Genomic DNA, 16,872 nt, shown 5'->3' on the forward strand with positions numbered 1-16,872 from the left:
AGCTTGGGGAGGGGTGGTTCCTTGCACTCTGTCCCCCTGGCAGGAAGGCACTGGGGTCCCGTGCAGCCCCTCTCCCCCAGCCTGAGAGAGCTCCTGGCAGTGCCACCCACAAGATGGGATGTGCTGGAGACTGCCCAGAGTGGGACTGGCTCCTTGGGTGGAGGATGCCATGGGCTCCTGTGCTCTGCCCCATTTCTGCCCACAGGAGCAGCAAAACCATACCCCTCCAGTGCAGAGCGGGAGTGCAGTGGCCAGCAGATGGGAGGGGGTGGCCAGGCAGGACGTGCCGGGGGCAGACATGGCGCTTGGGGGAAGAAACACTCCGGGGGGATCCAGGAGCTCACAAGAGCCGGGGGATTCCCGTGGCGAGCACGGTGGGGACTGGCGCCGTCGGCCCCATTGTTTTGGCTCTTCCTGCCCAGTGCCCTGGGCTGCGAGAGCTTCAGCTCGCTCCCAGCGCTGCGTTAGCGGGGGTCGGCCCCCGGGACCGGGAGGAGTGGGGGACGGAGCCGCTGCCTCACGGAGGCCCCTTCGCCCCAGCAACCGGGGCCTCGGTTGCCACCTGCCGCAGCCCTCGGGCTTATCAGGGTCCCCAGCCGGGCTGGCCGGGGGAGCGGAGGCCCCGTGTCCCCCCGGCCTCACGGAGAGCCCCTCCTCTGCCGAGCGTACCCCCCGCGCTCCGGGGTACCTGACCAGGCCCGGGGCCCCCCGCCGAGGGCGGCTGCGGACCGGGCCCCGTGCAGCCGGCCGTGTCCCCGGTGCGCAGCGCTGTCGGTTTGTCTTGGCAGCGGCCCCGCTGTTGTCTGCGGGGACCATTGTCTCCGCCGCGCTCCCCGGGCCGAGGAAGCGCCGCCCGGTTCCCTTCCCACGTGTCCCGCTGCGGGGACGCGGCCCCGGCTCACCCCGACTGCCACCGCCTCCGGCACAGCCACGGGGGCGGCGAGGCGGCTCCCGGCCCTGCCTGGGGACCCCCGGTATGCCGGAGACCCCCCCGCAGGCTCCCCCGGGTCCCGGCCCTCGGTCCGCCCCGAAGGGCCGCGGGGGAAGCGCGGGAGGGGGGCGCAGCCCCCCAGCAGCCCCGTGACGGCCACGCCGCCCCTCGCCCTGGCGGGGCTGGGAGCTCTCGCCCGTGTATTTTTACCCTCCGCACCGCGGTGCACCCCGCCGCCCCCAGGCCGGCCCCACTCCCGAACTACCGGCCGCCTCCCCACCGACCCGGAGCCGGGCGGCGGCAGCGGGGCAGCCGCCCCCCCCTCCCCGGTACCGCCACCTCCCGCCCGGTCTCCCCCCCCCCCCGCCCCGCTTCCCTCGCGCGTGCAGAAACGGCACCGCCCCGGCCGTTGGTCCCCGCTGCGCCTCCCCATTGGCTGTCCTCTCGCCTGGTGGGCGTGGCCGCGGCGGGACCGGCCCGAACCGGCTCTCCCCGCAGGGGACCAGGAGGGAGGAGGAGGGTTCTCTGTCATCCCTTCCCTCTGATTGGTCATGCCGGGCTGGGTGGGCGGGCCATCCTGGCGAAGCCCTTCGCGATTGGTCGAGAGGCAGCGTCCCTCCCCGACCTCGGCCCCCCGCCTCCGTGACCCTGCGCGGCGCTCTTATAGCGGGCGGCGCGGCGCGCGGCGCGGCGCGCGGGCGGAGATGGCGGCAGGCGCGGTGGGGCCGCGCGGCCTCGTGGTGCTGCTCCTCCTCCTCGGTGGGATGGTCGCCGGTGTGGCGGGGACAAGTACGGGATCGTGCGGGGTTGCGCGGGGAGTTGGCGGGGGTGGGGGTGTGGGGTGGTCTCGGGGTGGTTTGAGGCCGGGGGGAGGCCTGAGGAGAGGCGGCCCGGCGGGGCCCTGAGGTAGGCCCGGTGCGAGGGAGGGGCGGGCGGGCGGCGGAGCGGGAGACCTGCGGCGAGGCACGTCGCTTGGCGGGTGGGGCCGACCTGGGGCTACCCCAAACTGGCGGGGCTCTGAGCCGGGGTGGGGGGTGGGCGGCTGTGCTGGGCTCCGTGTCCGCGCCGCGGGGCCGGCGGACCACCCGCCGGAGCCCGGGGGCCGCCCCTCGGGCGGTCCCCGGGCTCCGGCGGGTGGTCCGCCGGCCCCGCGGCGCGGCGAGCTGGCGTTACGAGGAGTAACGGATCTCCGGGCTTTAAAACCTTAAAGATATTCACATGATGCTTAAGTTGTTAATCCCCTAATGAGGAAGCGGTGCCCGCTCTTGGGCTGCGGCCACTTGTGGTGTGGGAGTTGGATGCGGCGCCTGCGAATGGCGGCAGCCCCTACTTTTTAAAAAATCTCACGACCGCAAACCCGCCGGGATTTGCCCTGTGCTGTTGCTTCGGCGTTTCATTTTCTGGCTTCTTGCGCTAGAGGAGCCCGTCCCGTCGGTGTGTTCTGAGCCACAGGTGAGCAGGCTGCCCTGCTGAACACAGCGGTTTGTTTTTTTTTTTTCCCCGGAGGACTCTGGAATCTCTGATTCAGAGCCTGCTGCAGGAGGTGCTGATGGTAAAGGCTTCGTTTCATTGCGAGTGATAGGCTGCTGCTTCTGGCTGTTCAGCATATCGGGTACTAAAAAATTCATAGTCTGTTTGCAGAGCCAGGCTTACTTCAGTGTAGTCGAGCCAAACCCAAAGACTGAAGGAAAAGAGTGGAAGGACTTTGAAAAATCCAGAGGTAGTAACAGAATTGTCTGGTCCAGTATTTTCTTGCAGCAGAATTGGATTTTTATACTGCAGAGCAGGAGGGCAGGAGAGAGCCTTCTCCTAAACTTCACAACTAGGGTGGAACGTGCGTTTCATAAACTAACCTGGAGCTGCCCATGTCGTCTGCTGCCCCCTCCCTCTGCTGCTCTGAGCAATCTCCTCCCTAAGGGATCGACGGGATTGAGGTGTGGAGAAGGCTGTTTCTGTCCTTGGTCTGAAAAGCCTCGGGAGGAAGAGCTGCTCCGCAGGCCCCCGGATGTGTAACCACGTCTCCTGCCTGGCTGCGGGGCGCTTGGGCTCTGTGTGTAATGGTGCAGATTCTTCCAGTAAGCAGAGTGGGGGGCTGGAGGGTAAGGGGTTTTACCTCTTAACAGTGTTTATATTTGGGTTTATGGAGCAGACTCCCTGAGAGACAGTCCTTTTTATCTGCAGCATCCCCACTTTTGATGGCTCACCACGCAGACCAAGTGGCTGAAGTGTAGGTAGGGGTGCACTTGGGCTCTGTGCCCTCGAGGGGGATGTCCTGACTGAAAGCCTTTGGCCTGGTTGTGTAGGGACTGCCTGGTTATGCGAAACTTAAGTGGAGAGTAGATTTTATAGCTATCGGTGGAAATGGCAGAAAGTGTCAGAGCCTCATATATCCCCTTCTGAGGCCAAGAAGCAAAGGTCACGGCAGGGAGGAGAGTGTAACCTGCAGGACGGAGCAGGCTTCTGCCAGGCTCAGCCGCCCTGAGTGCAGGCACTGTTTATACCACGAGGACTCCTCCTCCCTCTGCTCAGGGAGAGGTTGTTTTTAGTTTGAAGGTGACTCGGGAGAACGTTATCTGGTCTTGCCTGCCTTCACCACTGTCCAGCTTGATCGGATAGCGTGCTGCGCCCAAGCGATGTGTCCAGCTCAGTTCTGTGAAGAATGTCTTGTTTTTGTGAGCTGGTTTCGACCTGCAGCCCGTCACCATTTGGCAAACGTTTGAGCAGCTCTGATCAATTCCAGTAGGTTGATGGTGGCTGTGCTCATGTCTCCCTGGACTCGGCAGGTGCTTTCCCCAGCCTTGAGTGCCCGGGATTTTGATTGCCTGAGTCTGCTTTGTGTTGGGAGGAGAGGAGATATTAATCCCATGTGAGTGCAAATGGTAGTTGCTGTTGTTACGGCTTGCTGAAGCTTTTTAGCCTGTCTGAACTGCATGAAGTGCGCTCTAACTCATAGCAAATAACCTTGCAACAGCTTATTTTGTCAGCATACAATAATCACCTTGTATCTGTGAAAAAACCCTTGATCTTTACTAGCTCCCATTTTACATAAGGCTGTAGTTAAGATGGGACAGGCTTCTACAAGTGCTGTAGTCAGTTCCATGACTTCACAATTAGGTGGTTGGGAGTGTTTAATCACAGGCCTGTGGTGTAAAAAAAAAAAACCAGCCAAACAAAAAAAAACCAACAACAACAAAACAAACAAAAAAACAATTTGGCACACAGGTCAGTTCTAGAAGTGAAACTCAGTGTATGAGAAAGTTCCTTACAGCTGATTCCCCCATACATCTTTTGGGACCACATCACCTCCCACTGTTTTAAAATCAGTTCAAGATCATCATTTTGGTGTTTCTGGTACAATTCTGTCATCCAGAGTCACTTGGAAACCTTGAAACCTTTGTAAAAGTGCTGTTGAACAATTCATTTCTGAATGTAACCAGCAGTACTGTGGTTGGTGTATGAAATAGCACAGAGGTGTTTTAGCCCCAAGTTACTTTCAGACCTCTGCTTTAAGGTGCCTCGGTTTTCAGTATCAGCCTTTTCCAAAAAGTGTCTTATCTCTGATGAGGGTCGGATCTCTCCTTCCTTGTCCAGACATGTTTATTCTTCCAGGCTTTTAAAGCTTTAGTTTGTAAAACTATTTTTTCCTTAGAGAAATGTGGAATTGATTTATTTAGAACTCTGAAAACTTACCTTTCAGACTTGTCTTTCTTGTGTTTGGGCAAACTTGGTTTTCTAAAACTGATTAGTTTCTGGGCTCAGAAAAAATGGTCATAGGATTTAATGTTAAAACATCTTCAGGAATTCAAAAAACAAAACAAAAAAAGCCAAAACAAACAACAAAAAAAAAACCCAAACTGCGCTCCCAAACCCACCTCCTTTATGCCTGTATGTCATGGTACATATATGGAGGGTTGTATATAATCATGAATTTAAAGTGCTTAATAACCGAGTGAATGGATTTCCTGGAAGCAGCCGTGGTGTGCCCCGTCAGCACGCTGTTGGCACGTCTGAAGTACAGTCAGTATGCAGGAAGGACGTGTCGCAAGTTTAACTAGTTCTCCTTAAATCTGACTGAGGTTGAGTCACGTAAGTAACCTTGATCCATGGATGATGTCTTTTCCTGAAGCGCTGTTGCTCAGCCTCCCTTCCTGCCCCTCCAGGAGCGGCTCCCCTGGGGCTCTGCCCTTCTCCCTTCTCATGGCTGGGGCGGTTTGTGCTGGGGGACTGCTGGTGGCAGCGGCTGTGCTGTGCCTGGCTGGTTGCCTAAAGGTGTTTGGTAGCGCAGCTTTCTGCAGTCCAGCAGCTCATGGACCTACCTTTGGACTCTGTTTTTGAAAGCGGAACCCCCTGGCCTCTTGCTGCAAGACCAGTTTGAAAAATATGGTAGTTCTAGCCTGCAGCTGCTTCTCATGCTTTTAATCTGTTTATTAGTAATTTAGCTCTGCGTGGTTACCTTGCCCGAGATGAAAAGTCTGATTTCACTGTTTGTATGACAACAAATGTTACACATTTCCTCACCTGGCTTGTGACATCTTGCAGACTACAAGGCATTCATCCCTCAAAAAAGCTGTTATCTTAATATTGTGTTTAAAAGTACCTGCCGGGCATCGTAGTGAGCAGAGTGATGAAACAAGGGTGTGAGAGCAGCCCTTGCAGCGCAGCGAGGGCTGGTAGATGAGACCAGCAGAGGGTACGGTACGTGGAGCAGCACACCACAGCCTCCGGTCCCTGCACAGCAACCGGGACTGGCCAGAACCCAGCCAGCTCCAAATTACAGCCAGCTGACCATGGGCATGTGCAGCAGGGAGGAACAGACACATTCCTCTTTGGGGTGAGAGGGGATTAATGAAGCGCTTTTCCCATTACTGTTGTCTTACCAATGCTGACTAAGCAGGGGCTCGGTCTGTGCCTTGGGGCTGCTGTCCGCAGCCACTGGCAAAGGTGCTGCTGTCCCGGCAGCGGGACACGCGAATGGGGTTGTGCTGCCCTGCTGCTGCCAGCCTTCCGTCACAACCTGCCGTGGGGGCTTTGGCAGACCTGTGGAGCACCTTGCCAGAGCACAGGGGATGCTAAAACTGGGGGGGGCTGTGGAGGCTGGATGAGCCCTTGCAATAGAAATCTGTTGCTGTCTTCATCCTGAACTGAAGGTGCTTGGAGAGCAGATGAGTGATGGGGAAGTGTTGCAGGCTCTTGGTCTGCCCCGATGAGCATTGTGCTGTAACGCTGTCCCTTGCAGAAGGTGGGCCATGCCATGACTGCTGTGGGTTTCTTGTTTGCATAGTGGCAAATACTATATGCTGCTTTGTATGTTCTGGTTATGCAGCAGAATCGGAGGAAGTGTTGCATCTCCAGCCAACAACAATTCAGAATAACAGCCCTGTCCCAGCTGGACAGGGTTCAGAGATCGTGGAGGGGAGGGAGGGAAGAGTACACTGATCTGACGATTGTGTGTGGCCTCTTCTCAGTGGCTGATTTTTTTTTTTTGCTTGTAGAGGGTGAATTCTTGCTTTGCACTAACACTTTGCACTAATACCTCTTCAACTCATAGCTGGTTTTATAAAGTCACCGCTGTCTCAAAAGAGACTGACTCAGGACAGCGTCGAATTGTACTGCGAGGCGATTGGCAATCCTATCCCTGAGATCCAGTGGTGGTTTGAGGGAAACGAGCCAAATGAGACCTATGCTCAGCTCTGGGATGGTGCACGGCAGGACCGTGTCAAAATCAACGCCACCTACAACCTGCACTCAACCAGTACCATCTACATCGCAAACCTCACAAGCGACGACTCGGGCATGTATGAGTGCCGGGCTAGCAACGACCCTGACCGCAACCACTTGTCGAAGAGCCCCAAAGTCAAGTGGATCCGTTCCCAGGCGAACGTTTTTGTCATCGAACGTGAGTGGCCACACTGAGGCCTTGGCACTTGCTCGGACACCGGTGTCTTGAGTCTCCTGCCATGCTCACCCCTGCACCCATGTCCTGTGGCTCCCGAAAGCTCCCCTCACCCTCCCACCCCAGCTGTAGAACTGAGAGACTCCCACCCTCTGTCATCTCCCCCACCACCCGTGACTTGACCCGAAATGGCCCTGCTCAAAAAGGGTTGTGGCTTCCCAACCAAAACGCCCTTCAGCAATCCCGTGCCTTTTCTGGAGCGAAAGACCTGCAACGTACTGCTTATTCCTGAGTGCCTCCGAATCCCGGTGCTGGCTTGCAGAATTGAGCCTTGATTCTGCGGTAGACTCTGCCCTAACCACCACTGACAAACCAGCCCTTCCCTACAGCTCGTACAGCTTCTGCTCCTGTGAACAGTCGTGCTTTAAGCTCGCTTTCTTGCTAGTGATACAAGCTGTGGGGAACAAAACCTGCTTTGAGTTTCCTGAGATGCAACCATTTTTGAAATGGCCGTGTCTGTGTGCGACACTGAATGTGATGTAGTTGCTTGTCCTGTGGAAGTGACCAGATTCCCTCTCCTTGCAGAGCTGGCAGTCGACCTCTGGAGCTAACAGGCGGCTGCTTTGAGCAATAGAAACCGGGGCCAGTGTGAGGGAATTTAACATCCTGCTAAGGTCTTGCCATGAATCCTGAAGTTAGCAGAGCAGCATAGCAGTCTTTTCAGCACAAATGTGCTAGGGAATACAGAAGTCCAGCAGAACCTTCTTCCAGTGGAATTTGGGTAGGAGGAGAAAAGCAAAATGCCTGTCAGCCCTGTCCAAAAATCGTTCCTTCCAAGAGGATGAGATGGGGAGGAAGGGTAGGAACTGAAGTGCCACCAGGGCTGTGTAATGGTGCTGCTTATGGCAGCTGCTTTCTCAGACTGCCTCCTCCAAGTAGAAATGGCTGAGTCATCTAATGTTGCATAATTTACTGCTGCTTGGCACATGGAGGCCAGGACCATTTGGAGTTGTGGTTCTGTGTGTTCACCCTGGAGTAAATCTAACTATGATCTTTTGGGCTGCATCAGATGATGCACGTATTGCTTGCATAAGGTCTTGTTTGCCACCCCTCACAGCAGAGGGTCTTGACTGCCATCAGTTATGTTACCTGGAGGTGTCTAAATCTGTTCAGTTGCTGGAAGGTGTTGACACAGTGAGTGCTCCAGTGGCTCATAAAAGCAGAGAGCTGTGCTCTGCCCTTCACAGTATGACCTTTTCCATTGCTTATTGAGCACTTAGCTCTGCTGGAGCTGCACCCGTTGTAGGGACAGCAGGGGCTCAAAACTACCCAGAGCAGATGGCAGCGATGCTGCTGGTGGTGGGAACAGCTGCAGGGTCAGCATCAGTTATCGCTAGGTGCAGCCAGACCCTAGTCGCCTGGTTTTTGGGTGTCTCCTATGCTTGTATCGTCAGTTCTGGTAGGAAACTGTTTGCAAAGGTAAGTGAAAGCTGTGATAGAGACAAGGAGTTGTGGTTTTTTCACTGAAGGCTCTTGGGCAGGCAGGTGACCTCTGCAATACCACATGGTAACTTCAATCAAGTTATTTACAAATGCAGGTCCAGATGTCAAAGGTCACGTAACTGCTGTTTCTGGCAAGCTGATCCTTACCTGTAATGTGACGACGCCTTACCCTGACATCAAGGGTCACAAATGGATGCATGGGGACAAGACACTTCAAGCGGACGTGGAGTCAAGCGCTTTTACCAGTTACACGTGAGTGTCGTGGGCAAGGTCAGATAAGAATCTGAACACAGGGGACAGGTTTTTTACCAGAGGCTGTTATTGTTTCCTGTCGGCTGAACCCAAAGCCAAGTGCTTGCAGTCTCGCTGAGAATGTAGGCTTTTAAACTTTTGAACATAAGATGAGCTAAACAAAGTTTTGGTAAGGCCCAATGCTTTCTCCTGTATGGGAATGAAGGGGCAAAAAGGAGGAAGGGAAAGTTATATGCTGCAAATACTGTCTCAGTAAGAGTAGTTGTGCTGCTTTATGTTTCCATGCAGGCATTCAGCTGGGCTCTGTTGGTTTGTCAGGTGCAACGTGGCAGGGGCTGCTGCCTGCCCTGTGCCTGCACTGACAGCAGCATGCTAGAGCTGTTTTCCCAGAGCTTTGAGGGACCCCTGCCTCACGCAGGACACCGGCTGCCTGCTCCCCAGAGGCTGTGTGTGGAACGAGAGACTCCAGTGTCTGTTGCCTTTAGGTTTTATGTACCTGTCCAAAGTCCAACCGTTCTTACAGAACAAGCTGGAATCTGCCTGCAAGTTATGGTCAATGATCAGAAACCGTTTGCAGGGGGCAGCTGAGCAGAAGCGGGAATACCAGCCTTATTGTGACAGTGCAGTGAGCTTTCCTTTTTGATTACGGTCAGGCCTGGCTGGCAGTGACCCAGCAGCTGTAGAGGCATCATGTCCTTTTGTATGGCAGTGCCGACGTGCCTGTCTCCCCATAGCAACAGGGAGCTGAACAAGGATTAAAGTATTTATAACCCAGCCTCCCTCGCGTGACCTCAATTCCTTAGCTGAGTGGTTTTTGGAAGTGGGAAGCGCCATGCACAGCAGAACTAACAAACAGCCCGTTGTCCCAGTGCAGCCACAGGACTGAAACTTTGCCTGCCCCTTCCCTTGAGTGGGTATTACCAAGCTGCAGAATGAGATGTTTGTTGCAGTGCAGCATAATCCACTAAATCTCATTGCAGCAGCTTTACAAAAAGGAAAATGGGAGAGTTCTCCCTACGCTTGGATCAATCCAGAGTAGCCCAGCTTGGGTGCTTCTTTGCCACTGCTTTGCCATGTGTTTCATTGGGCTCTCCTGCATGGAAAGAATAGCCTTCCTCTGAATCTGTTGTCCAAAGCTCCTTGCCCATGTCCTTTAGAGGTGAACTGCAGGGCTGATGCCTTACGTGATGTGTGTGGCCATGTCCTGGGTTGTGCTAACTAGAGGACTCTCTTGCTGCACTTCAGATTCTGTTGGCTTTGCTCAGTGGGGTGTGATTATTCTTTATTAATAAGCTTGAGGTCTGTATGGAAGAGGGAAGAGCACGGAGTTGGCTGCTTCTGAAGTGTACGTATGGCACTGCACCTGGTGATGGTGTAATGTTGTCCTGGTGTGCTGGTTTTCTTCTTGACTGTTAGCAGTATAGATGGTCTTACATTTTTTCCCTTTGTAGAGGCCCTGATGGAAAGAGTGCTTTGGGTTAGGGGGTGAAAGCTGCTGGTGTTCAGGATTCAAGGCACAAGATCAAGGGTGTCAGTGATCACTGACATGACAGACCTGTGTCAGACTTGGTGTACGTGAAATCCTCTTCTGCCATCCTCTATGTGTGGGGAGAGGAGTGGAGAGATGAGTTACTGTAGGTACATGGTGCAGTGTAAATACTGGCACTGCAATGGGAGAAGTGGCCTATGGAGGAGATTGCTGATGATTAGAGATGTCTGTTTCCGTGGGTTTGGAGTTTGGTATCTGTTTGTGGAGAAGTCAGTTGTGCTGAATGCTTATCTGACATCCTGATTTTTGGTAGAATCGAGGGGAAGATGGAAGACCACTCTGGTGTCTATGAATGTGTCTACCAAACAAGCCCAGTGATAAAAGGACAAGTGAATATTTCAGGTAACTTCATATGTTTGCTTCTGGGTTTGAGGAGGGGAGTGGGGAAGCTGTGATCTTGTGAATGCTTTGCTTTGGTATCTTTTCAACTTCTTGCAAAGCTGTTTCTATCCCTTATTAATAAGGCTGCAGGATGCTACGCACGTGCTACCAGACTTGCTCTGTGAGGCAGTTCCATTTTATCAGGCAGCTAAAGTGTCTGTAGGGTCAGCTCTTGGACCTTGCATTAAATAAGCCTTCTGCTGTGGATGTGTTCCCACAAGAGTAATGATAGAGGGTTAATACCTGGTGGACAAATCTGAGCGTTTCTTGAAGCAGCTTGACATGCTTTCCTCTCTGAAAATGCCAAACAGTGGGCAAGTGAAGAGAATAAACCCACTAGCGCATTTCTTAAATGCGTTATTTCTTTCCCATAAAAGTCAAGCTTTATGGGTAGCTTTGTCTGGTTCTGGCTAGGTGGACTGCAGGGAGTACAAATCTACCTGTTTTCTATAATGAGGTGTCTGGTTTTCTTTTTCTCTTGCTGCAGTTCCACCCCAAGTGATGCCATACAAGAAGTCTGAGCATGGGAATGAGGGGGACACAGGCGTGCTGACCTGCAAGAATCCCTCTTTCCCCCCTGTCAGTTCTTGGGTCTGGTACAAAAATGGTCAAGAGGTAAGTGCTGTGGTTTGGTGCTCGCTCTTCCCTCCTGCCTACCCTACTTCCCAGCAAAGAGGTGGAGGACCTCATCCCAGCAGAATTAGCTATTTCAGAGTAGCCTCCTCAGTGCGATGGCAAGGAGGATTTCTGTAGTGGTAGGACCATGCATGGTAAGTGAGCAGCTCCCCTCATGTCAGCACTGTCCTGAGAGCTGTCTCTCTTTCTCCCTCCCTCCAGCCCATCATCAATGGTTCTGGTCGATACATTATCAAGTCCAGTGGCAACAAGACAGAGTTACGCATTCTTAAACTAAGTATTGAGGAGGATGCAGGTGACTACCACTGCAATGCCACCAACTCTTACGGCTTTGGTGGTGCTACAGTAAACCTGCGTGTACGCAGCCGCCTGGCAGCACTCTGGCCCTTCCTGGGTATTGTGGCAGAAGTCCTGGTTCTTGTTACCATCATCTTCATCTATGAGAAGAGGAGGAAGCCAGATGAGGTTCTTGATGGTAAGAGGCGCCGGGGGTTAAATCTTTCTGGGGAGAACAAGTAACTTGTAAGGTGTAGGCAAAATGTTCTCTTTGTCAGATGGGCATTCATTTGAGGGCTGCTTCTCAGAGCACTTCTTGTAAAACCGTGGTAGTGTTTACCAGACTACTTTAGCTGTGAAGTTGCAAGTAATTGCAGTGTTTCTGACAGTCCTTCAGCAAACTGCTTTGGATCTGGAGCGAGATAAGATTCAGTGCAGGTCAGCCTGACCCTTTGCCTCACCAGTTCCTCTGTACTTAGCTTGAGTCCTTCAAGTAAGTGTCTGCAAGACTGGGTTCTTCTGCTTCTGGAGAAGCTGATTTCTGACTAAGTGGTAGAGCTTTTCTGATGCTGCAAAATCCGGGAACTCTCAGCAGCTCTGTGAGACCAGGATTAGCTTAGTTCAGCTTCAGTTCATGGGTCTGTTTTGGGTCCTCATATCCACACATCCTGACTCTCAGAGACTTCCTCAAAGCCTAGTGCTATCTTTAATCTGTTCTGGAAATATCAGCTCCTCCCTTTCCTTATCAGTAAGAATCTGCATTGTGTTAGCCCCACCGCCCCTCCCTTATCTGATCCAGTTAACAATGAAGTGTAAATGCTTGGTATCCTTCCTGCTTGCTGGGCTAGGGAACAGCATATCAGGTAGGCTGAGTGGTGTGAGGTACAGCAGAGGGACTAAAAGTAAATATCCCTCCCCTGACTACAGGGCTTGGGGGAATTCTGCTCAAGGCAGTTTTACAAGCAGATGCTTTGCCCTCTGACACTCTTGGCTGGAAGGCAGATGTTGTCTTAAGGATATTGTAGCTGCAGCTTCCAGGAAATAAACTATAGCCTGTGTGTGTTGAGTGATCTGGCTTCTGATGACATTAGTCTGGTCCAGATCATGTTGAGTGCTGACCTGCCAGAGCTGTAGCAGATGCTTTGACAGATGAAGACAGGACGTGTATGCTAAAGCGTCCTGATGCTCCTTGGCCAGAGCGCTAAGCTCAGGTTCCCAAGTGCTTGTGGATGAGGATACAGCATCATACCTGTTTGACAAACATACACAGCTTTACGCTTTCCTGGTGTAAAGTGGTTATCTCTCCCCAAAAGTCTTTGTAGCTTTGCCCCTCTTGAGAGGAGGTAACAGAAAAGCATTGCTGAGCCAGCTCAGACAAATGCTGCTCCTCACGGTATGTGATTGTGAACTGGCTGCTCCCTGTTACCTGGGATGGGGAGAGTCTGGCTTGTGTACGGTGTGATGTCTTTGCTGGTGTTATCTTTCCGCTCTTCCCTTCTCTGCTGCTGGGCGCCACCTCAAATGGTAAGTAGAAGATAGTTCCAGCCGTGTTTCTGCATCTGTCCTCTCACCAGCTGTGTGCAGATGTTGGTGCCCAAGGCAGTCCCAGTGCTTAGCGCGAGGGCCTCTCGCTTGATGATGGGGAGCCTTCTCTTGGATGGGGGCAGGTTGCAAGGAGCTGGTGAAAGGCCCTGGGGCTTGGCACGTGTTGGCAGAGATGTTTTCTTAGTTGTGCCTCTCAGTGTAGCAAGAATGTGGTGTGCAGTGTGCTTATTTTGATTTCACAAAATGTGTGGGGAGGAAGAAGGGCGTACTGCTGCCAATGCTTAAAGCCTCATTCCTGAAACATCCTGTTTGGATTCCCCTTTACTTGCTGGGATCTGGGAGCCATCTGAACTGGTGGTCCTGTAGGGGTGAGAGCAGCCTGGAGATCAGTGGCAGCTCTGCTGTCTCGCCAGGTGGATCTGTGGCTCTCTTTTCCAGGTTTAAATGCTGGTGGTGGCTGGTATGCGGAGGATACACAGGGCGCAAATGCTAAACAGACATTACCAGTCAGCAGTGCTGCTTCAGAGACTGCCCAGAGGCTTCCCTGTGTAATTGTCCTTCTTTGGCCTCCCCGGGTAGTCTCAGGTGTGCATGAGGGTTAATGGGGTGCCAGCCCTGATGGCTGCTGATTAGCGAGGGGGTGGTGGCACTTGATGATCCTGTGAGCCGAGCCTACCCTGTGCCAACAGAAGTGACTGCGTAACAGGAGCTTATGTCTAAGTTTGTGCCTTGTCTAAGCTCAGACAAGAAGCAGCTTAAAACTCATGCAGGGGGTGGCAGTGTTCTGGTTAGAAGTAGTCTCCTGCTCTGCCAGGGCCTGGTGAAACAGGATCCCTGTGGTTGAGGTGACTGTTTGGGTCCTGTGCAGGCAGTAGTATCCAGTATATCCAGTAACCTGTATGGAATGCACTCCCCAGAGTTTTAAGAGGTGGCAGAGATTACTTCTTATACCCTGACACTATTCTTTCTTTTCTTTCTGTGCTGTCCTGAATGAAGATGATGATGGAGGTTCTGCACCACTGTAAGTACTTTTGCTTTTTCCTATTTAGCCAGACTTGTACTGGTGGGTCACATCCATCCAGAGAATCTGCTCTGAATATAAAAGCTAGCTGGTGGGGGAATAACAGACTGGCTTGCTGGACGGGAGACTTTCCCCCCACCACGGTTCATTTAATGTGGCCTTTGTGTAAACCATATATAACCGAGCACGGCAGCAGTGTCTCAAACTGACACTGTTCTGGTAACTAATCTCATCTTGCCTTGTCTTGACCATCTATTCAGACCTGAATTACATTCATGGGTAAGGCCTCACTCATAGGGTGAGGCTTTGTGCTTTTTCTTTCCTCACTGCCCCTTTTCTCTTTCCAGGAAAAGCAATGCCACGAACCACAAGGACAAGAATGTCCGCCAGAGAAATGCGAACTAAGAGCAGGGGCCAGGTGAGTGGCATTCCTGAGAAAAGCTGCTGTGCTGGGCTCTTCACCTCCTCATTGCAAAGGGCTCCTACAGCTGCCCGAGGTGTCTGTCTCTAGCTGTAACCTACCTGGAGCTCCTTATCAGCTGCTTGGGGGTCTGGCCCAGCTGCAGTAACTGCATCAGGTCTCTGGGAGAAGCAGAAGCATCCATGCAGGCAGAGGGTCTTCTGGCTTGACATTGTACTGTGGGATCTGGGGAGGTGGGGGGAATGTGGTGCTGTGAAGTTCAGGTGCAGACCGTTAGTCTGGTAGGAACCTGCTGAAGCTGCTGGGACTGTGTGTGGAGATCAGTGGTGTGTCGGCCTCTGCCCAGAGGGACAAGGGGAGAGGGAGGAGAAGGTGTTGGACTCTGGTGTGGAGCTCTAAAGCATGGGAAAGGCAGGACTGCCTGATAACTTCTGCACTGGCTTCAAGCAGGAGATGAGTCCTCACCCACAGCTTTACTGAAGGGCAGCCTTTTTCCTGTGCTGCTCCATCAACCCCCTCTAGCACAGCGCAGCCTTACTGGTACAACTGAGTTATTTAACTGGCTTTTCTTTCTCTCCTGCCAGGTGATGTGTAGATGAAGAACTCGTCTGGACAACTTTGTTTTCTTTTAATTTCTTGGTAAAATAGCACCATGAAATATTCTAGTGTGTCCTTGCAATTCAGTTACTTCACTTTCTAAAGAAACTTAAGTTGTAGAATCTAAAATACACTTTTTTTTTTTTTAAAGAGAGTTGTGGGAGGGTTTTTCTACCTGTAAATGTAAATTCCTTTTTTTCTGGTAGTCTAGGTCACTGGCTGTCTCTGTCCTAGGTTTCTTCATGTTGATGCAGAGGGGGTGGGTGGGAGTACAGTTTAGTTCTTCCTCACCTCTGGGAAGAGCAGGGTGTTTTGGGGAGGGCCGTTCTGAAACGCCCATGGTGTTTGAGACCACTGACGGAGCTGTGGATAACAGACCTGAACACGCAGTGAGATGTTCCTTGTGTGCTGCTCTGCTGGACATGGCTGGCGTGGCCCGTGCTCCCAGCAGGGGTCTGCCTGGGTCAGGGACACACTGCGCCTGGAGATGACCCGATGTGACCTAGAGGGTTTAGGAAGGCAGTTCTCTGTCTTTCCCAGTGCATCACCTGGAGCAAGGCTGCACCTTTCCCTGGCGTGGAAGCAGAATGTGTCCTGTGAGCCACTCGGCCAGGGCCACCAGGCACATCTGCTGGAGCAGCTCCTGGGGAGGAGCAAGGGAAGGGCTTGTCCCTTGGCGTGTGCCACACCACCCGGACCTGCACCCAGTGCCGTTCCCCATCTGGCAGATTCCCACCAGCTCCTCCAGAGCTGTGCTTAGTTACTCTTAGACAGCTGGGAGCCAGCATCAGAGCTGGACACTGGATAAACGATTGCTGTTAACTTATTTCATGGGTGGTTAGTGTCTCTCTTCTCAAGTTGCTGCAGTGCGGGATCGGGCCAGAGCCGGGGGGGGCTGTGGTGCTGGGGGGGGGGGGGTGCAGTTTAACAGCATGTGTTCTTGTGCTTGAGCCGTTGTGATGTTTGCGTGACATAGGAGCCTGAGAGCAGACAAATGCTCAGTGGAGTCTAATAACTTTATTGCTGGGTAGCATTGAACTCTGTTAACACACTTCACAAATAAAGATGATTCCTCTCTCTTTTTTTTTTTTTCCACCTTTGTTTGGACTCTGGTCTCTTCCCCAGTGGCTGGACACCTGGGTTGTCTGACCTGCTTACTCATTTCTGGCTGTAGAACACGACAGTGTGTCTCACAGTTTGGTGCCAGCTCTGACTGTGCTCTAATCGCCAAGTATTTGCAGCTCAAGAGGTGTTCAAGCCTCTGCAAAGGGAAATGAGTGGTGCTCCCTGCTCTGCAGAGCCTGGAGGAGCACTGGTCACTGGGGCACACTTGTCTGTCGGGGGACAGGCATCACCTCTCCCTGCTGCATGGTTCCTCAGTGTCTTGTGGCCGTGGGGGTAAGGATCAGCACCAGCCTACAGGAGTCCTCGCAGGATTTGCTGCTTTGCATCTCGTGCTTCTCTAAGCAGTTATTTTTCTTTCTCCCTGCTCTTCCTAGTGGGGGAGAGGGAAGGTGGGAGACCTTTGTGTGCAGCGTGGGGCCTGGGGAGAGAACAGAGGATGTGGCAGGGGGGTCTCTTTCCGCTGCCAGTGCTTCTGTCCTTGGAGCAAGGCAGAGGTGGCTGTGGGCTGGTGAGGAGCTGCCTGAGCCCTGCCTGCCCTGCTCCCGGTGAGTGGATGAGCTGTGGCCCTGCAGCCTCACCCTGTAGCCAAACACTTCTCCCTGCCTGGGAAGGACTAATTAGGGAGTGTGGCTCTGATTGCAGGGCTGTGCCCAGAGAGCCGCTGGCTGCGGTGTGGTGGCAGGCAGGTCTGGCAGTGGTGCCAGCAGCCTGAAGCTGCGGTGGCCCAGTGCCTCTTCATAGT

General features: G+C 53.2%; 1 protein-coding gene across 1 annotated transcript; it reads left to right on the forward strand.

The window, feature by feature from the left end:
* Positions 1-1,618: 1,618 nt before the first annotated feature.
* BSG (basigin (Ok blood group)) lies at positions 1,619-16,086 on the forward strand. The gene is made up of 9 exons (XM_082495250.1): positions 1,619-1,720; positions 6,480-6,827; positions 8,423-8,579; positions 10,382-10,470; positions 10,997-11,124; positions 11,347-11,620; positions 13,963-13,987; positions 14,335-14,405; positions 14,993-16,086. Exons 1-8 carry the CDS (start codon positions 1,636-1,638, stop codon positions 14,390-14,392), a joined length of 1,164 nt encoding a protein of 387 aa, XP_082351376.1. The 5' UTR covers positions 1,619-1,635; the 3' UTR covers positions 14,393-14,405; positions 14,993-16,086.
* Positions 16,087-16,872: the final 786 nt, after the last annotated feature.

The sequence above is a fragment of the Vanellus vanellus genome (assembly GCF_965231255.1).
Source record: "Vanellus vanellus genome assembly, chromosome: 25".
NCBI classification, from domain to species: domain Eukaryota; kingdom Metazoa; phylum Chordata; class Aves; order Charadriiformes; family Charadriidae; genus Vanellus; species Vanellus vanellus.